The sequence below is a fragment of the Arthroderma uncinatum genome, assembly GCF_011692745.1.
Source record: "Arthroderma uncinatum strain CBS 119779 chromosome Unknown scaffold1, whole genome shotgun sequence".
In the NCBI taxonomy this organism is placed as follows: domain Eukaryota; kingdom Fungi; phylum Ascomycota; class Eurotiomycetes; order Onygenales; family Arthrodermataceae; genus Arthroderma; species Arthroderma uncinatum.
In genome coordinates, this window is record NW_022983863.1 from 6108960 (window position 1) to 6129642 (window position 20683).

Here is a 20683-nt window from a genome sequence, read left to right on the forward strand (position 1 = left end):
GTGCTTGGCTCTCGGTAATATCTAGCTATAAGTATGGTCTATTACAAAGTGGATGATGCACAAGGTTGACTGAATACACTGCCCCCGGACATTTATGTCTCTTCAGTTCCCCTTCAAAGTACGAAGTAGTTTCTTCCAGGGCCATAGCAATCATCACGATGAACGAAGCGGTGCCCTCATACGAAGAGTCGGAGGCCTCCTTCGCGCACTCTGACAAGAAAGAGGTGAACTTCATCCCGCCGCCGCCGTCGTTGCTCCCCCAGCAGCTCGCCGAAACGCGGACACAGCGCATCCAGTCCATCCTCACGACTTACATCGACCCCCTCCTCTACTCTCAGGGTGCGGCCGGCCTGTACAAGACCACCTTCATCCTTGTTCCCTCGACCGTGGCCAGTCTACAGGACTCGCCGAGCAATGCATACACCACCCCCCAGGAGCCGCAAATCATAGGCTTCCCGTCCGACGAGGTGGTCAAGCTGGTCCGTCTACGCGGCCAGGATAACGCGATGGAGTTCTGGCGCCAACCTGCCGTCGTAGCTGAGCTGGATTCGGCCATGCGATCTCGTCTCGCGGCGTCCGGACACAGGATCTACGAGCCCAGCGCGCATCCAGAGCCCAGACCCGATCCCCCACCACAGCAGCAGCAGCCAGCACCGGCGAAGGGCAAGGGAAAACTGAGAAAGTCCTTCTGGGGACGCATGGCGGGTGGCTCGGATGATCCGATCAATGACCAGAAACTTGGCTGGCGCGCTGAGGAGCCGGAGACAGATGGGCAGCTGAGCAAGATCCCAACGGGTCTGGTGAAGGTCTCTGTAGCCTGGAACGAAGTTGCTCTGCGCATCGCGAATGCCATGGGACTGTATGAGACGCAGCGTGGTCCAGCTCTCTGTCTAACCGTGGAAGTAGGCACATAGTAACATCGCCTGTGGCGACCAGAACGCTGTTTCTCTTCGTACCCTAGTTGAACGAGTCGTACCATATTTCCCGTACCATAACCGGTCTCCCTTCCTTTCTATTCTCTTCTCTTCTTTTCTCTTCTCTTCTTTCCATCGTCTTTGCCATCGTCTTTTCCATCGTTTCGTGGTGTCTTTTTGTTTCTTTTGTTTCGGCTTTTTTATGACGGAGGTTAGACACGTGACCAACTCTTATCGATAAACAAACTGCATCCCACTTGGCTTCCTCTCTTCTTCAACGACGAGCATCTCACAAACAGCGTTGTGTTCGATCATTACTTCCTATCTGATACCGTCGAATACGCTCTCTACACCCTTATCCAGCAGTATATCGCGTTAATAACTAAGATGGCGCCCTCAACACCCCTCTCCATTGCAACTGGTGCGGTTCAGAGACTGGTCAAGGAGGAAGCTTCATACCAGCGTGAAAAGGAAGACCAGGAACGGCGGATCGAGAAGCTTTCAAAGGATACTACGGACGATGAGAACCGCGAGTACATGATTAACCAGGAGGTTGGTTCTTCATCGTCGTTTTATTGCTTCTCGAGGTATAACTGCTAACCACCCCGCAGCGCAAAGCACTACAAGAGACCGAGAAGCTTCTACCTCGACTGAAAGAAAAGATCACAGAGGCCGTTTCCAAGTTGGAACGTTTAATTGTGAGTTGGTATCCTATCTCTCTACCTCGTAACATAACTAACCAACATCATCGTCGATAAACAGGAGGAAGAAGGTCAAAAGGGAATGGACAGCGACGTTGCTCAGATAACTGCCGCAAAGGAGGCGATCTCTAAATCGAAGACTGCCATCAGAGAGATTTCATAGGCCGTGGCATCATGGTAGCTTGTGATGTACTTTGAGAGCCTCTTAAAAGGGGGATATGACAAAGGATGAGCGTAAAATATCTGTTGAAATTGTACGTGTATATTTCTCATAATTCTCGTGCCATGCATGAAATTAGCTTGGGTGCTGTCTAGATTCCTCTGCTCAATTCGTGACTGTTGCGGCGACTCTAGATCATGCGTTTAGAACAACATCCCCTGGCCAGGATGGTACTGTTTCTGCGCGCATGTGAACGACCAGGTACCCTGGCGGCGCGTACTGCAGTCCAATCTCGGAGTGCCTTGTAGTTCTATGGCGCAGCGCAAATTTGGTAGTAGTCCGGTGGTGACACGTAGCTGGGGTCTAGGCGACGATTGATTGCACCGCCCCTTAAGCCGTTTTGTCCAACTAGGTCGTATCCATCTTCTCCGTCCGGCGGTTATCAGGTATCTCCTCCCCTTCTTCAAAGTCATCACCCATGGCCGGTAACCCTGCTCGGTCTCGAGACACCCCTTCATCCCCGGAAACCTCCCCTTCATCAACCATGCTCTCATCCCCATCCTCTTGAGATGTCTGTTTCTCCTCCGGCGTGGCGGAAGCCATGGCAGTTTGTCTTAGTGGAGTGCCGCCGCGAGTCGTAGGACGGGATTTCTCAGCCAGTAGCTTTGCGATCGCTGGATTTGTTTCTTCTCCACTAGGCTGTTGCGAGGGAGTCATGCTGCTATCAGGGTCCGGCCGGGGTGTGCTAACGGTACTTCTCTTCCCTTTAGAGCTGGCATCCCCTTCATCGCCATCGTCATCTTCTTCCATTCCTTCTCGTCTCTCAACTTCCTCCTTTTCATCCCTGATCAGTCGTCTGAGATGCATTCCTTCGTCGACGATTCTTCCAAACTGTTCTCTCCTCTCCGCCCATGTTTGCGCATATTCTGAGCTCTCCTTCTCCAACTTTGCTATCTCGGCGTGCAATTTCTCCAAATTCGCCTGCTGGTCGTCGCGCGGCCGAAGTAGTCGGTTAGAGGTAATCTTGTCCGCTAGCTCGTCGTACGTTTTTCGTAGGGAAAGGGTGTTCTGTGCCTCTTCCAGCTGCGATCTCAGCTCGGTAGTGTTCTCTCTAACCTCTTGGGCAGTCGCTAGAATCTCCAGCTTTTCGGCGGCATATCGTTCGCGTTCTTTCTCGTTGCTTGCGAGAAGAAGTTGAATGCGAACAAAACTACTTTCAAAAGCGGCAAAGTCTAGAGTGATGTCTTCGCGAAGGTGTCTCCATTCCTCGAGCATCCTCTGCTTCTCGGCTTCGTGTTCCTGGATCGCATCGGCATTTTCTGGGGTAGCTTCGGGGGGTGGCGTGGCGAGGAATGTACTGGGGGACGCTATCAGGGAATTCGGAGCGAGGAGACGCTTCGTGATGCGCTTGAATGGCTTCTCTTCGACGTTTAGAAGCCGGGATTTGTGAAGTCCATCTGGTATGGGTGGTCAGCCGTCCGCTTTGACTTTTTTTGCCTGGTAAACCTGATTTGACAGGCTTCTGGCTCACCTTCTTCCGTTTGGTCTAAGAGCGAGTAGCTCTCCATTGCAGGGATATGGACGTAAGCGAGTCTCTTCCAGGCTTAACGGCGTGACAGAGGGGAGGGTTGTATCCTACGTTATATCTTCCGTTGATGCAGCTTTGAGAAGCCAAAAAGACGAGGAAGCTTTTGGGCCCGCCCGAATAGGCCTAGCGTCTCCAGAGTACTTTAAAACGACTTCGGCTCTTGGAGCGACGACAACATCAAACATCGACCAGGTATGAGATACCAGAGAGCGGCAGGGAGCCTCTATTGGCCGGTGGAAGAAGACTGGTTGGATACAACCATAAAATGCACCTTCATGGTTTGCATAGGGTTACTTCCATTTGCGGGGGATAACTTACGTTGGCAACTGGTGGCGTCGTGAAGGCTAACTAAATGGCTAGCAGGATATATTAGCAGCATACTTGTGCGATCCTGGAATATACTCTGGGATACCTTGCTTTAATCAACGGTTTAAGACCCCTTCAGACGGAGAGAAATGTCCTTCCAGGGCTGGCTGGTCTATCAAACCGGGCATCAAGACACTCACGAAGCGCCACTTGGTCGCAACGCCTTTCCCACTGCCACCCACAGAGCGCAGAGAAACGCGGATTTACAACTGCTGCTTGAACCTCGAGGGTTTAAGATAAGCCTGCTATGACCCTGGGTGAGCGAAAGCTTGTCTAGGCTTATATAAGGATGGAGTGTACAAGCACTTCGTATACAACAATGTCTGCATGCGCGTTTCACAGCACTAGCCAGACATAGGTAGAAGAGGGGAAGCCTGGCAGCATACTAATTTAGAACCGTCACGGAAACTAGCCGCCGTTGAGACGACGAAAAGGTATGATGATATTAAAGGGCGAGCCGGATTGGACATCTTACCGTGGTTGAGAGTCTAGAAAACATCCATGGATGCATACATGCCTGATTAGGGAATATGTCATGAGTAACGTCACCCTGCCTCTCTCCCGTCCCTCCTTATGTCACAGTGATCATATTTCCGCGGTCTCCCGCCCCCCCGCGCGATCAATAAATGGGAATTCCAATACCTGGTCGAGAAGCCTTCCCCGACTTTCCTCCCTTACCTCCCTTTCACTTGCAGACGGACAACATACGCTACTCGCAGATTTGAGTCTGCCTATCATCGAAGGACCCTGAGAAACCGCCGAAGGACGTGCTGAGATGGCTGAACCCAAGGAAATCCAGCCTGAACCGACTATGTCTCATGATCAAGAGACGACGTCGATCGGCGAGGATGAGAACGCGCCGACAGACATGGAACTCATGACTCTGAGAAAGGTGGCAGGCAAGCTGCCATGGTCTGCCTTCCTCGTCGCGATTATCGAGCTGTGCGAGAGATTCGCTTACTATGGTTTGAGTGGACCATTCCAGGTATGGCTACACAATATCATGTATAGAGTGGAATATTAACCGTTGTGTCTAGAATTATATGCAGCACAAGTACAAGGATCCAAGTGGAGTCCCTGGGGCCATAGGTGAGCTACTCCGATCCTTTGGACGTTGATCGGCGTTATATTTATATACTCTATAGGACTCGGCCAGGCGAGGGCAACTGGGCTGAGCAACTTCTTCCAGGTATGGATCACTCATACTGTGTCCTTGTTCTTGACTCTAATTGTCATCAATCTAGTTTTGGTGCTATGTAACTCCCATCCTTGGTGCTATTATTGCAGACCAATATCTTGGGAAATACAACACCATCATCATCTTTGCTTTGATCTATATCTCCGGGCTAGTCATCCTCTTCTGCACTTCGCTCCCCGTTGCTATCGAGAGCGGCGCATCCCTGGGTGGTTTGATCGCAGCTATGATCATTATCGGCTTGGGTACCGGTGGGATCAAGTCAAACATCTCTCCACTTATTGCCGAGCAAGTCACTGCGAAGAAACCCCAGCTCAAGACCCTAAAGTCTGGGGAGAGGGTTATTGTAGACCCGGCGCTAACGGTCGAACGTGTTTGTAAGTTACAACCCCGAATTGTCCTAGCTCTTCGCGGACTAAGCTTATTGAAAACCCAGACATGATCTTTTACATGTGCATCAATATTGGATCTCTCTCGGCCATCGCAACTACTGAGCTCGAACTGCACGTTGGGTTCTGGGCTGCCTACCTACTGCCCTTGTGTATGTTCCTTGCTGGGTTTGTAATAATCGTTGCCGGCAAGAAACTTTACGTTGTTCGGCCACCAAAGGGCTCTGTTATTCCTCGAGCCTTCAAGGTTATGTTCATTGGCTTGAAGAACAAGGGGAACTTGGACGCCGCCAAAAGCTCTTACCAACAGACCCATGGTGGGCATATATTCCCTTGGGATGATCAGTTCGTGGAGGAGATCAAGCGAGCTCTGGTAGCTTGTCGAGTATTCGTGTAAGTTATAATAACCTGTATTCTGGGATATCATTTGTCTAATTTTTTCCGCTACAGATACTTCCCTATCTATTGGGTCTGCTATCAACAGATGCTGAACAATTTCATATCCCAAGCAGCAACCATGGAGCTCCACGGGATTCCCAATGACATCATGCAGAATATTGATCCGCTAACTATCATTATTTTCATCCCAATCTGTGATAGAATTGTCTATCCCTTCCTGCGTAAAGCGGGTAAGTAACGATATCTCCATGTCTTCCTCTCCATCAAATATCCGCTAACGTAGATATAGGTATTAAATTTAAACCCATCACGCGTATCACGACTGGATTCTTCTTCGCCTCTCTTGCAATGGCGTATGCTGCGATTGTGCAACATCTCATCTATAACAGCCCACCGTGTTATAATAACCCCCTAGGTTGCGATGCCAGCATGGGCGGGAAATTGCCCAACAAAGTCCATGTTGCTGTGCAAACTCCAGCGTATCTTCTGATTGGTCTCTCGGAAATTTTCGCAAGTATCACAGGCTTGGAATATGCATACACGAAAGCGCCACCGTCAATGAAATCGTTCGTCATGGCCATGTTCTTGCTTACCAGTGCCTTTGGCGCTGCGCTGGGTATTGCCTTGTCCCCCACTGCAAAGGACCCCAAGCTTTTGGTAAGCATATGAGCCCTCATCAATCGACAAGCAATTTTTTAAAAAGGAATGCTAACCTATTGCTAGTGGATGTATACTGGCCTGGCTGTTGCGTCCGCGATTGCTGGAGCTGTATTCTGGTTCCTCTTTAGCCGCTATAACGCCAAGGAAGAGGAGATGAATGCCCTGGAGGAAAAGCAGTTGGCCGAGGATAAACCCGTGGCCGCAAATAACATTTCCATGACTTAAGGGTGGGTAGTTGGCCGCAAATGATATTCTGGCAGCACCAGGCTAAAGGCAAGGCGCGCAGCTTTGAACGTCGTCAGTTCCAGCTAAGATACAAGCGAGCGACGTACAGAGTGTAGGATCGCTTTTAATTTCTTTCGTTATCCACGGGAGCAAGCCTTTCAGCCCCAAGCTTCCGGTTCTAAGGCCAATTTCAAATGGGGATGTATATTCAAACAAGTATATTAATTCAACTACTTAATGTTTTTCAATATTGTGGCCTATATACACCTCAGGACTCTACCCAGCCAGGAACACGGGCTTGAAAATCGAGCAGACACCAGCTCCATTTACGACAGTCTCTTCGGCATGAATATACTCCGGACAATTGAAGGTAGACAGTCGCTTGTAAACAAAGCTAACGAAACATTCGGGACCAGGCCAAACCCAATATTCCTCCGATACCGGCTCAGCAACTTGTGGCGGACATGCATGTACAAATACATCACCAACTCCAGTTTGCTTCGAGACGGTCACCACGAAGCTCAAACCAACTTCTCGTATATGCATAGTCTCATAGCCAATCGGTAATACCGTACTAATTCAGGAGCAGGAATTGATGACTCCCTCGGAAGATCCAGGGATCACATCCCATTTGTGACGGTGAGAAGCCGAGCCGAGGTGTTTTTTTTTCTCGTTGGCGACCCCTGACTGACTCAAGCAACGGACAATAAAGGAGGTTCTCGGTTGTGGGGGCGGAAGGCAGCACGCCATGGTGGAGGCTTGCCGGATATCATGCAGGTCAAGAAAGTATCTTGATCCTTTTCTGCTCTGTGCGATTTACCCCGTACGCCGTTATGAAGCCACGTTTTGGACATGCCGTGGGATGCGGGAAGCTGGAGACACGAGGAAGTATATGGATGGACCAAGTCAAGACAACTGTGTATCACGGCGGCCTTGGTATACATACCGTTCACCCTTGGCAGACGCCTCCAGACGAGTGGCAAGCGGCCATGGAGCTAGGCGTGGAGGGGTAGAAATCGGCGAATTTATTACTACAGCATGGTGGGGACAGGCGTCTAGATGGTATATAATTGATAGTACGATACTCCGTATATGATAGTACTATGTAGAACTTGTAACGAAGGTGGCAGGCGGTCTAAACAGCTAATGGAAATAATCAAGGATGGGGGTAAACTCCAACATTTGTCTCTTTTTGTTATGCTATCATCGATTCGCCATGCAAAGTCAAAAGGTATATTCGCTCACACGAGGTAGGTAGTAGACAGGAACAGGAACTGGGGTATGGACTAGGAGGAAAAGTAACTACACAAAGGAAAAACGTTAAGAGGATTAGTTAGAAAACGGTCGAAGGAAAAGGGGGGTGGACGAGAAATGGTCAACGTTGTCGCGTGAAGGAGACTGAAATGAATGCAAAAAGGGCAGAGATGAGGAAGAAAACAAGGAAAGAAAGAACAAAGGAAAGGGATTCAGTACTAGAGCTTGGAGCCTTGATCTTCGCCACGGGGCGATATATCTCCATTCGAATGTCCGTTGATGCGGCCGATGGACGACAGAAGAATGCCAACTTCGCGTTCTAACGAGTTTACCTCGGAATGTGGGTTGTACATCTTGGATTTGATCCATGCATCCAGGTCGGAGTCGGAGAATGATCGGATCGCCGTCTCACGATCCACCTTGGCATCCTGTGCGGCCCGAATCACACCCCTGGCGACGACGACGCTGACTTCGCGGATTCTCGTGATTTCAGGATACAGCAGACCTCGGTCGAGCTCCTCGGTTGTGAGGGATGTTGAAAGGGCGTCTGCAGCGGCGTAGATCATGCTATCGGTGACCTCCACAGCCTTGGAGAGGATAGTTCCTAGCCCGATACCGGGGAAGACATACATGTTGTTTCCTTGACCGGGATAATGGGTAGCGGTCTCTCCAGCGCTGTTCTTGAAGGAAAATGAGGGGAATGGAGAGCCTGATGCAAACAAAGCACGTCCGTCGGTGTGAGTAACGGCAGCCTTGAAGTCACATTCTGAGTTTGCGGAGGGATTTGATAGAGGGAAGATGATGGGTTGTTTGTTAGTGTCTGCCATCTTTTTGAGGATCTCAGGTGTAAAGACACCTCCGAGGGTGGAGAGTCCCATTAGCATGGTTGGCTTAACATGATCTACAACCTCTTCCAAGGTCTTCCACTGTTGGCCGTTGTTGTCGTGACGGGCAAAGTAGACCTTGTGGGCGGCCAGCCTGTCACCTCGGTCGGCAGTGACGAGACCCTTGGTGTCAACGAGGTAAAAGCAAGCTTTGGCTTCATCCTCGGTCATACCCTCCTTGACGAAGAAATCGACGATCTGTTTAGCAACACCAACACCGGCACTTCCGGCACCGAGGAATACAGCACGGTGGTCCTTTGGAGGCACACCAGATCGCTTAACGGCGTTTATCACACCAGCCAAAATGACGGCACCGGTTCCTTGGATATCATCGTTGAAACAAGTGTAATTGTGGCGATACTTTTGGAGTGCGGGGAAGGGGTTCTTGAAATCCTCGAATTGTATAACAATGCTGTTTCACCGTTAGCCATTCGATTGTCTCAATTAAAACGTTTAACTCATTCACTTACCCAGGCCATCTCTCAGTCAGTGCAGCCATGAGCTCATCCATAAATTCAAGCTCCTGCTCCTGAGTGACCTTGCCACGACGACTGCCCATATATAGGGGGTCCTCTCTCAAAGTCTTATTGCTAGTTCCCAAGTCGAGGGTGAGTGGGAGGGTAGCTTCGGGCCTGATGCCAGCACAGGCGGTATAGAGAGCAAGTTTGCCAATCGGGATACCCATTCCGTTTATCCCAAGGTCACCCAATCCCAATATTCTCGAGCCGTCGGTGATAACGGTGATGTCGACGTTTGGCTGTGGCCAGTTCTGAATGACTGCGGCGATATTTCCCCTGTCTTCGTAGCTGAGATACATTCCTAGCCAGAAACCCATTAGCATGTACACCCTAAAACAGGAGGGGAATCTCCAGCTTACCCTCGGGCTGTTGATATATCTCGGACCATCTTTGACAAGCTTCACCAACAACGGGGGTGTAGATCAAAGGCGTAAGCTCCTAAAACAGCTGTTAGTCCCACTGCTGGCTACTATTCCTAGCTATCGCCACTTATTGCGTACCTGTAGGTGGTCCATGACCAAGCGGTAGAACAAGTGCACGCTGTTCTTGCGGATAGTGCTGAGGTAGAGGAATTTTTCGATAGGAGTGGATTTGAGAGCTAGCTGGGCGAGACCTGGACGAGAATGAGCTTCCGTATCAATATACCGGCGGACAGGAGCAACTCGGCACTTACATCTTGTCTTCTGCACCTCGTAGCTCTCCGCGCGAGGAGGCGTGAGACCGTATGTGCGAAGGTACTTGCGAATGTAGCCTGGGTTGGCAGTGTCAAAGTAGCCGTCACTATATAAAAAAAAAAAGCAGGGCGGTGAGGTCAGTTTACTGCTGGCTGGCCAAAAAGGGAAATCCACGACGTCGAGATACAACTTACACTGGAGAACCAGTTCCGCCAGCTGGCGATGACGCAGGCGATGAGGAATGCATTGCGTTATATTGAGGACAGTACAAGCTGGGGCTGCTCATGCTGGGTTTGAAGTGCAGTGGTAATGTGGAAGAGAGGAGAGAGTTCGGGAGCAAGGTGAGTTTCCAGGAATTAGCAGCAGCAATTCTGTTGTATGACGAGAAAGATGAACGAGGAAGCATTTCCCTCTGAGAACGAGGAAAGACCGTCAATGATATAGTAACCAATCTTCCCAGGGGTCCACGTCTTGCAACGTCGCTTTGCTTTGAAACAAGGATGGGAGCCGGATTCTGGGGAAGGGAACGGCGAGCAAGGTCAAGGAGGGAGAGTTACCTAGCTGCTTGATGACCCGTCACGACAAGGAAACTCTGCGTGAAGCTTGCGATGCCTTGCGGAGGTAACTCCTTCGGATCGGGCGATGTCGGGAGGGTCTGACTGCGACGCCGCCGGCGCGCTCGAACTGGACTGGACGAGCTGCGTTTCACGAAAGCCAAGGGGAGCAACTATTCCCGAGAATTTGCTGCTCCAGATGCGACAGGGCGGACGGACATGCTTGCTGGCTAATTCGTTACTGGCGCTGAACGCGCATGAGGGCGCTCAACTGTCTGACACACCGTTACGTTCCTGCATCTACCACAAGTGACTACAATTGGAATACCTATACAAGCTAGAGGTCTTGCGCACGATCACCATGTTGGACCTAGGAGATGACATTATTGTTCAACCATCGTTGCCGGATCGTGCAATGACGAACTTGTGTCTTGGCCGACAATTGCTTCTTTTCATATCCCCTTCCCTCCCTCGGTGGACTGCGGTGCTTTGATCGTCATGCTCAGCTCCGGACGGCCCCGAGCCTAAGGGTTGGGTTGCTGTTACAATGAATCAATTTTGAAATTAAATTACAACTTTTAGTCTCCTTTTTTTGGGCAGTCGATATTGCGAACCTGAGGAGCTTCCCTTGTCAGGGATCCAGAAAGATACTAACGCTTCCGATCCGCTGTACGGACAGGGTATCTACAGACAGGGTACGGATATGCTTCGTCTGTCGATGCTCCACCACATCCGAACAGGGGCTACCCCTGCTGACCACGGTTTGAGGACGACGTTTGGTTTTGGGGAGCCCAACAAAATTTTGAGGGCCCAGAACCCGAACTACGGGCAAACAATCCAATCATGCAATCAAGATGTGATTTCACAAGCCACACCAGCAACCGTTGGGTACAATTACATGTCGCTAGTCATCCAATGGGGCATCAGAGGATTACATATTGACAGATCTAGAAGGCAGGTCTGACGCTGGAAGCATCGAATGCTGGTTAAATGGCGAAATGTGATGCGCCTACTCAGGCTTCTTCCACGAGATATAGAATATGCCTCGTTCGGCGCACCACCTGTACGAGGAGAAGTTCGTCCTCTCGCTAGGTTTATGGGCAAGGGCGATCGTGATGTTCCATATCCGATATTACTAATAATGGCGCAATAATTTTGTCGCAGACTCATTCGTGGCGCTGTAGGGATTATCGAGCGGCTGAAGCAAGGCAGAGGCAGATACTCACGGCATCATCGTTCGTATCCGTCATGTTTAAGAATAATAACGCGAAAATATAGAAGCCACCGAACCCTTCCCATTCGATAAATCACAATCCATCCCACGCCCTCACCGGACATCAGCATCAATCAGCACTACCCCCAACGAGTTCTTTAAATGGCAGCATCTCGTCTCCGTACGGTGCTTTTCAGCCGGGGACTTTCTCGGGCTATCTTTGGAACACACCGAAATGAATCACCGTCCCGATAGGATACGAAAAACGATGGCCACAGTCGGCTTCTCGCCTCGTCCCATCGCAAACCACCCCCTTGAGGATTCTGATACAGTTGGGTCTAACAACCCATGAACCCATGCTGCTGCAGGCACCGTTTCGCCCTTCCATGGCCTTCCAGAACGCCATCTAGCGCGAAAATTATATAATCAGCATACCGAACTGCTGTGTATCATTTCCAACCACAGCCACTAGGACGATAGCACGGCCGTTCGTATTGCTCGGCACTAACATGGAAGTGGCTAATGCCGACCGACCTTGATAATACGCTAGTCACGGATGAAGTTACCGCAGCAAGACGAGCTGATTGATGCGTTTGATGCTACGTTCCAGGTTCGCATTAATAGATGCTACAAATTTAGGATTTACGGAGTACGGAGTAGGATTTCGCATTCCATTCGCGACCACACTCCTTTCATGCAGCAAATGTATTACCCTCCCCTCCATCCAATCCCTCCGTTCCTCCCTTCCGGCCCGCACGACAACTTACCACATTCGTTTTCTAGCCTAGGCTGCAAGCGAACTGAGGGATCGACTCCTTAGTTCCCGTAAGGGTGAAGAATGAGAGACATATTCCCTCTGCGTAACATAGATCAGTACGAATAGCAAATCCGCATTCCTTTGCGACTAGTTTTTCAGCTTCCGGCCGGAGGAATGTGGGTGTCGGGCCTTCCGTCACAGCATATACTCGGACTCGGTTCTATAATGGATAAACCCTCGAGGGTTAACACAACCGGCTCTAAGCTATCTAAAGAGGCGGATCACGAACTTCTAGTAACTGATCTTCTGCCACCAATGTGCAAAGCTGATTGTTGGGGTTAACCCCACCCTTGAAGATATGGAAACTAAATACTCTTCAATTTGGTATGTACTCATTCAGCTGCCTTTCTCTGTCTAAATTGATACTATTTTCAAAACCCATGTGCTGTATGTGAACTGCTTCCCAAACACCAATGTATCACCCCTTATACGGTCATGAAATAATATCTCATGGCGGAATCATATTCCATCAAAACCTCCGCCTCCATGTCCTCGACCTTCACTACTCTTTGCTGAGCCACAAACAACTCATATGCATCTAACATAATCGACGGCGCCACGGCCGCACAGATATAGCCAGATCCGTGCCCATCGCCATCGCCCTTGGCGGTAGATGTGGTCTGATCAAAAGCACCTTCGGGAGCAAGCAACATAAGAAAATGAATCGGGTCGCTTGGCGATTTAGGAGTAACACGCACAAACATCCCAGGCTGGAGGCGTTCTTTGAATGGGGTTGTAGGTTTCTTGGGCTCCGAGAGGTCACTGTTTGTGGCGTTTTTTGGCGTAGACGAACGGGAATCAACGTGGAGCTGCCATATCTTATCAAAGAATGCTCTGGCCTGCTCGGGCCGTACTCCCTCAGTCGTCAGGCACCGGGATACAAATTCGCCTTTGGGCAGTTTGCATATCTGGATCCCTGACTCTGTAGGCGCGACATGCGAGGGATCTACAGGAGGCGATCCAGACTGTATTTCGCCATCATTAGCATTTCCCCCCTCCGCTTTTGTTTGAATGTAGAGGGGATAGTGAACTAACGTTACTCTCAATCCACTCCCGTAATTGCTTGTTTGTCCAGGTGCGTGGGGCGGCCGGATCGAACGCAGCAGCCTTTGATTTGGGTACCTGTACCCTGAGCAGCTCTGCATATCGAAGGGAGCTCTTCCCCTGATTTGCATCGGCAGCGCTGGGGCTAACGCATGCAACCACGGCAGTCTTGCAGGAACGATGGCTATTCACATCAAACACGTGTTTCAGTACCTTGGTGAGCGTGTTGTTGCGGTACGGGATATGGACATGTTTCGAGCTAGTACCGCCTGAAGCCGTATTCTCGTTAATATTCCATGTAGCCCGCCCTCGAATGCAGTCCTTCAGAGTCAACAGGGAAGAATTAATCTCTCTTGTTTCTTTCATGCGCTCTTGAGAATGGTCTCTGGAATCAGCCGCTGCTTCACTCCCTGCCAAATCGATGAGGAATAGGAGGCCATCAGGGCTATCGGGATCGTCCTTGTTTTCAATTCTAATCCGGCAGATCGCGTGAGACCGTGAAGAGCTGTCGTTCTTTAAAGTTGGGGCGCTCAGCCGGAACGACATGCTTGTCTTGATCAGGTCGAGGAACTGCTCGATCGTCGAAGGAGTTCGCTCGACTATGCCCACCAATTGGGTCTCCCCAAAGGCATCTTCCAGGACGCTAACCCGGTGTTTGTCGTTAAGGAGGTCTGGCTATAATTAGGGATGAGCTACTTGACTCTCAGGAAGGCTAAGCGTACCAAATGCCGCTTTCCCTGCCAGCTCAAACACGGACATATGAATGCTGCGTCGCCCGGGAATATTTCCACCCAACAAGTCTGATGCGATGAATGTTTCCATTTCATTCACGGTGAACGTCTTTCCAGATCCTGTTTGACCATAGGCGAAGAAAGTTCCAACACCACCGCCCCATGCCCATGGCACCAAGGGAGCGACAAAATCGTCATACATCGACTTTGTCGTGCTCTCCGGCCCGTATGCTCGATCGACGAGGAAGCTAGACGACTATAACGTATATTGGTATTGGAACGCAGACCTGAATGCCATATAATGTGCACTACTTTGGGGTATATCGTCATTATTCATGCACATACATTCAATGCCGGCCGTCCGTTAACCTTGAGCCGCAGCTCATGTACGTCGACTTCTGCGCTTCCATCGTCGCGAGCGAATATGCCGGGAACATGGCCAGCAGCTTGCTCATGGGGTAATATTGGCCGTATCCTCGCTCCGATGGTCGTGTCTGAGGAATTCTCGCTCTCATTGCCATTGTTATTCTTCCCTGTCGTTGGTTTGAATGCTCCGACTTTCTCAAGGAAGAAGGCCTTGTGCTCTGTAAGAGGGGTTGTTAGTGACATATTTCTTCTCACGTAAGTATATCGATATCGAATCCTGATGTATGTATTTTGACCAAGATATACCTTTTCTTCTCTTGACTGGTAGTACTTCGTACGATGTTACATCATGCCAGGCAGCAATGTCAGTGTTTTGAAGTCTTGGACAAGCTCGGCTCTGGCCTTGGCGTCCGCTGTAGCTTCCAGAGCTTCCAAGGTTGCATGTTACGTAGTTTGTGTGCTCAGCAGGATGGAAAGTTGGAAGAAATCAAGGATATGGCAGGTGGTGAAGTGTAACTCTGTATATATATCCCCAGTATTGTGACCACAGCCAGGCTTCATTCTTGCTCCCCGACTCAAGTACGTAGTTACTTGATGCTCTGTGCAGCAAGACTAGCTATATAGTTAGCCCTTCACCACGATTCTTAGAGCTCTAGTTCAAGGTAGCTCCAAGTTGGACAAGTCACGATGTGGTCCTGCTGCAAGTCTCGCAAAGATGCTTCTGGCGAAACGGAGCCCCTTCTCCCAATCTCAGAGGCCGAGTCCGAGTTGCAGCGGAAGGTGAAAGAGAAATTCCGTCAATATGAGATGTTCCGGGCGATATCTGCTGGCTACATGCCATCCACGGAGCAAGCGGCAGCTCTTCTGTGGCTCGTCCTCGTCTCTGACTTGCTCAATCCGGATAATCCTACGCTGAGCCCAAGCAGTGGGAAGATAGCAAAGGACTGTCGAGCTTGGATTCGAATATTCATTGGGTTGCTACGGGACAAGAATGGGGAAGACCAGTTGCAGGAATTGATCAACCAATTCATGAATTCGAATGCTTCTATAAACACCGCTCAGATTGCGTCGTCTGCATCGGCATCAAAAGCACGAGCGGACACAGTGGCCGGTATTTGCACTCTTGTTCCCCCTCGATGCATGATGGGCACATTTTGTGTTATTGGTAGATCTAGGCTAACTGGCTGACTTATATCATAGCATATGAAAGCATTCGTACTGTCGGGAGCCTTCTTATGACCAATTCGGATTTTCGTCGTTTGGTTGGAGACTTAAGCACTGTCGGCCGCAGTATCTTCTCAGATACCGCCGCGTCGCTTTCGGACGCCGTAAATAAGGTCTCCGAAGAAGCTGAGCCTTCCGAGGCACAGAAAGAAAGCGTTAAAGCAACAAATGGTCACGGAGGGGAAGCTCCAACTGCTGATGAGCTCCTCCAGAATGGCGAGCAGGTAATGGAAGTTGCAAAGGAAGGGTTGGAAGATACCGGGCGTGCTGCTAAAAAGAGCGCCGAAGAAAACGTATCCACAGAAGTACAGGATTCGCTTCTTCATACGATGAGAAAAACCGTCGAAGACCTGCGTCAAAGGGCCGACTATGACAAATCTGTATCCACCATATCGAGTCTTGTCCAACGCTATGCGAAGATATATATTCAGACCATAGGCTCCACAGTTGAAAGTGCCCCGGAAGCTTTAGAGGTTGACCCGGAGCTGCATAACGCCATGAAGAATCTATGGGACTTTGCGAGCGCCTTCGGAAGCCAAGAGGAGTGGCAGGTTCTCCAGGGTAAATTCCAACAGCTTATGCAGAATTCCGAAAAGAGCACACAAATTAATGATACTCTCGAGCACCTCGGGGAATCAGTGTACAAACTCTTCACTGACCCGGCCTTTTGGGATACGGGTGAGGATACGGTTCAAGAGTTGAAAACGAAGGTGAAGGAGGCTGGAGACGACTTACCGCAACAGGAGGTCAAAGACTTCATTTATCAACTGAAGAAAACACTTATATCGGTATCTCAAGATGCGGGAGTTGCCAAACTCATCACTGCCTCGAAGAACATCTGGCTGGACATCTGCCAAGCCTATCGGAATGAAGGTGTTCGCCTCATGGCAGACGCCCTCAACGTCTTCTTCCCTCTTCTAATCCGAGCAATTCAACATATCCCGATACCAAGGCTGGAGGTTTCAACCCCAGAGATAGATCTCCTCCTTGAAAACGTCGTGATCGAACCGGGCCACACGGTTCATAGCTCGTCGTTCCTCCCATATCAGATACTAGTCACCATGATAAATAATATGGAGCTTCGCAAGACTCACTCCAAAGAAGCAGTATCGGGGATGAAAAACACGGTAAACGTCACCTTGAACGGCCTTAGCTTTGCGGCAAATAATTTCGGCTATTGGGTCAAAGTACACCGGTCTCCATTCCTGTCCATATTTGATGAAGGCATCGCCAGCTTCTGTCTCGACCACCGTGGAATTGATATCTCTTGTGAATTCGAGGTTGGCCGAGAGCGGTTGGAGCAAATACTCGCCCTCCGCGCCGTTCGCGTCCACATCCATAAACTTGACTATTCAATTCAGAAGAGTCGCTGGTCATGCATTTTGTGGGCTCTCAAGCCGTTCTTAAAACACATGATCCGACGCAGCCTTGAGAAAACGATAGCGGAGAAGATAGTTGGTTTTGCTCGTGCAGCAAATCGGGAGCTTCTCTTTGTGAGGGAACGTCTACGGGCTACCCGCATAGCTGATCCTGACGACTTCTTGACTTTTGTGCGCGCGGTCTTGACCAGGTTGAGCGGAAAGTCAGACCCAGATATATATACTAGATTCGGCTTTGATGCTCAAAGGGGGGGTATCTTTGATGGGATATATGCACCGGGCAGCTTGGCCAAATCGTGGCACGATGAAGAGCAAAGAGCAGATAACCTCATCGAGAGGGGCAGCCAGATCAGTGTTGATAACAGGTCGACTTGGAGGAATAATATATTCGATGTCCCTGCCACAGCCAGGGCAACAGAGCATTGATTTCGTCATATAGTCATATTTCGCCATATTCTGTCAATTATATTCACTTTATTCCAGTTCAGTTCACATCCCGGGGGCAGATAACGCGGCTTGGTGAGATTAATGAAATATCAAAAGGCACAACTTCTGGCTCTTCGACCCTCTCAATTCTTCAATTCTGATCTCCAACTCCGTTCTTTCACGCGTAAAACACGGAGTCGCGATATTACGTAATATTGTTATCGGCAAAATATTTTTCCATCGGAGCTGCTCCCAAACTCTAAAGTAATCGATATGAAGTTGATAATCTGGCATCTAGGAACTCGGCCATCCAGCTCCATCGCTCTCCCCCAAGGCCTGGCACTCGCTAACCAGCTGACGAGACTGTGGGACTAGGGCAGCTTGTCCGGTAACTGAGCAGATATCACCGCTATTACGATTTATTAACACGCAGCGTGTTACATTTCATCTCCACGCCCAAATCCACATTGTACCTTGAGTCCTGATCACAAAGTCCGTTGCCTGCAAAGCGCTTGAAGCGCATTCAGCTCCATTACTTCGCTGTCCTGTCTATATTTGCCTCCTTCAGTTCCCGGGGGGTGAACCCCAATCATTCACCATGCTCGCCTTTCCGCTGCTAGTGCTATCCGCACTCTTCGTCCTGCTGCCGCTGGCGCTATGCGCTGAGGACTACTATAAGATATTAGATATTGATCGATCGGCATCGGAGCGAGATATAAAGAAAGCCTACCGAACTATGAGCAAAAAATTCCATCCTGATAAAAATCCGTAAGTGAAATGCACCCGGCGCAAGCAGACGAGCCGTCCATCCTAGCTTATATTAGCTTCAAATGGTCATAGTACTAACAATGGCATTGATGCTATGCAGTGGAAATGATTCTGCGCACAAGAAATTCGTTGATATCGCCGAGGCATATGACGTCCTTTCGACGGCTTCCACGAGGAAAATCTACGATCAATACGGTCACGAAGGCCTGCAACAACACAAGCAAGGTGGTGGTGGCAGACATGACCCATTCGACCTTTTCTCTCGCTTCTTCGGCGGAGGAGGACATTTCGGACATCAGGGGGGCCATAGACGCGGGCCAGATATGGAACTTCGCCTGGACCTACCCCTACGAGACTTCTACAACGGTAGAGAGATAGACTTCAAGATTCAAAAGCAGCAAATATGCGACTCTTGTGAGGGCACTGGCTCAGTTGACGGCAAAGTCGATGTATGCAATCAATGTCAAGGCCATGGCGCAGTGATACGGAAGCACATGATAGCTCCTGGCATATACCAGCAGGTTCAAATGGCCTGTGATAAGTGCGGAGGGAAAGGGAAATCAATTCGCAACCCTTGTAAGATATGCAATGGTGGCCGAGTCGTGAAGGCAGAAGTTCCGATATCAGGCACAGTCGAGAAAGGCATGGGCAAGGGAACTAAATTGGTGTTCGAGAACGAAGCAGACGAAAATCCCGATTGGGTTGCAGGAAATTTGGTTGTAACATTGAGGGAAAAGGAGCCTAGCCTTGGTGAAAATGACGAGGAGCGAACTGATGGAACATTTTTCCGCCGTAAAGGCAATGATCTCTTCTGGAGGGAAGTTCTTAGTGTTCGAGAAGCCTGGATGGGAGACTGGACCCGCAATCTTACACATTTGGACGGACACATCGTTCAACTAAGTCGCAAACGAGGCGAGGTCGTTCAACCTTTTACCGTGGAGAAAATACCAGAGCAAGGGATGCCAATATACCATGATGGTCATATACATGAACAGTCTCCTCACGACGAATACGGTTCTCTCTTTGTCGAGTATGTTGTTGTCCTACCTGACCAAATGGAGAGTGGTATGGAAAAGGACTTCTTCGCCCTATTCGAAAAGTGGCGGAAGAAGAACGGAGTTAACCTCCAAGAAGATTCTGGCAGACCTATTCCCCCAGAAGCAGAGAAGCATGACGAACTATAATTTATATACCACTGTTACTACTCCTGATGTCCTGATACTTTCAACTCTCGTTTACAATCCTCCTCCTCCTCTTCTTCTTATTGTATTTATTTGAACACTTTTTCCCCCTCCCCTTCTAACCCTTAGGATTACAGGAGTTTTTAGAGTTTAGAAGACGAATGAAATAGGATAGATAAGGTATTTCGCATTATCGAGCTGTACTCTTTGATACCTGCCCGCATAGTGAATCAGCTACCCCTTGGAGCTGGTATATGCAGCAGTACAGCCAGTTCAAAGAATGCTCCTACCAAGTCACTAAAGAGATGTAAAAATATTCTGCGATTCGCTACCTGCTCACTTTCGAATTATTAAAAGACATCATTTCCTTCCCCTACAGTGCTAACGCAATATCAACTTGCACTTTCCAGAACTTCGTTAAGAGTTCCTTTGTTCAATATCTCCCAACTCTTTTGCTACCACATCATGGAAACAGCAAGATACCTACTATTGCTTCTATTACTGTTAACACCTCTTATCATGGGCAAAGATAACTCTAAGTCGCGAAATCACTGTGATTCTCAGCAGAAGGCCGAGGATGTTGATTTTGTTGATGATCCAGGGGCCACATTCAGGGGTAAGTTTGTTCCTAGACTCCTATCAGCCTTTTCTCAACTATATCTTATCTTACACTCACCTATCACTAAGCCTATAGCCTGGTTTCCAGACAACCATAAGCTAACAGAAATATCAGGGGAAACGCTTAGAGATTTATTTTCTCATGATATCCCCTGCCATGTCGCAATAGATGGGCAGCCAGTCTTCCTCAGGCAACCTGGCCAGAAAAACTTAGCAAAAAGATCATCCCGCCACGCAACGCAAAGTCCTATCAAAAATATCATAAGCATGCAAACCATCATCCTAGCCTTGCACGTCCTTGGGGCTGCTGAAAACCCTGAACAAATTTCAAAGCTCTGTGACACAGTGAACTTCAAAAGGATAACTGAGAATGGGCTAGATGGTGCCCTGCTGGAAAAGGTGGTTTGCAAAAGAAACGACTTGGGCTTCTATCTC

General features: G+C 49.4%; 7 protein-coding genes across 7 annotated transcripts; 4 read left to right on the forward strand and 3 right to left on the reverse strand.

Annotated features, from left to right (window-relative positions):
* Positions 1-158: 158 nt before the first annotated feature.
* On the forward strand, positions 159-1778 carry GIQ15_01812 (uncharacterized protein; the record flags this gene model as incomplete). The annotated part of the gene is made up of 4 exons (XM_033549229.1): positions 159-902; positions 1131-1466; positions 1526-1612; positions 1677-1778. The coding sequence occupies 4 exons, from the start codon at positions 159-161 to the stop codon at positions 1776-1778; spliced, it is 1269 nt and encodes a 422-aa protein (XP_033410180.1).
* A 405-nt stretch (positions 1779-2183) lies between these two features.
* On the reverse strand, positions 2184-3343 carry GIQ15_01813 (uncharacterized protein; the record flags this gene model as incomplete). The annotated part of the gene is made up of 2 exons (XM_033549230.1): positions 2184-3232; positions 3307-3343. 2 exons carry the CDS (start codon positions 3341-3343, stop codon positions 2184-2186), a joined length of 1086 nt encoding a protein of 361 aa, XP_033410181.1.
* A 1161-nt stretch (positions 3344-4504) lies between these two features.
* GIQ15_01814 (di/tri peptide transporter 2) lies at positions 4505-6597 on the forward strand (the record flags this gene model as incomplete). Its single annotated transcript, XM_033549231.1, has 8 exons — positions 4505-4714; positions 4767-4818; positions 4875-4918; positions 4974-5301; positions 5361-5706; positions 5764-5942; positions 6002-6369; positions 6436-6597. The coding sequence occupies 8 exons, from the start codon at positions 4505-4507 to the stop codon at positions 6595-6597; spliced, it is 1689 nt and encodes a 562-aa protein (XP_033410182.1).
* A 1472-nt stretch (positions 6598-8069) lies between these two features.
* GIQ15_01815 (uncharacterized protein) lies at positions 8070-10174 on the reverse strand (the record flags this gene model as incomplete). The annotated part of the gene is made up of 6 exons (XM_033549232.1): positions 8070-9147; positions 9206-9554; positions 9613-9691; positions 9754-9866; positions 9927-10033; positions 10122-10174. The coding sequence occupies 6 exons, from the start codon at positions 10172-10174 to the stop codon at positions 8070-8072; spliced, it is 1779 nt and encodes a 592-aa protein (XP_033410183.1).
* A 2762-nt stretch (positions 10175-12936) lies between these two features.
* On the reverse strand, positions 12937-14895 carry GIQ15_01816 (diatom spindle kinesin 1; the record flags this gene model as incomplete). The annotated part of the gene is made up of 4 exons (XM_033549233.1): positions 12937-13476; positions 13547-14226; positions 14278-14542; positions 14632-14895. 4 exons carry the CDS (start codon positions 14893-14895, stop codon positions 12937-12939), a joined length of 1749 nt encoding a protein of 582 aa, XP_033410184.1.
* A 444-nt stretch (positions 14896-15339) lies between these two features.
* Positions 15340-17681, forward strand: GIQ15_01817 (uncharacterized protein; the record flags this gene model as incomplete). Its single annotated transcript, XM_033549234.1, has 2 exons — positions 15340-15763; positions 15853-17681. 2 exons carry the CDS (start codon positions 15340-15342, stop codon positions 17679-17681), a joined length of 2253 nt encoding a protein of 750 aa, XP_033410185.1.
* Positions 17682-18279: 598 nt separating this feature from the next.
* Positions 18280-19633, forward strand: GIQ15_01818 (chaperone protein dnaJ; the record flags this gene model as incomplete). The annotated part of the gene is made up of 2 exons (XM_033549235.1): positions 18280-18449; positions 18550-19633. The coding sequence occupies 2 exons, from the start codon at positions 18280-18282 to the stop codon at positions 19631-19633; spliced, it is 1254 nt and encodes a 417-aa protein (XP_033410186.1).
* Positions 19634-20683: the final 1050 nt, after the last annotated feature.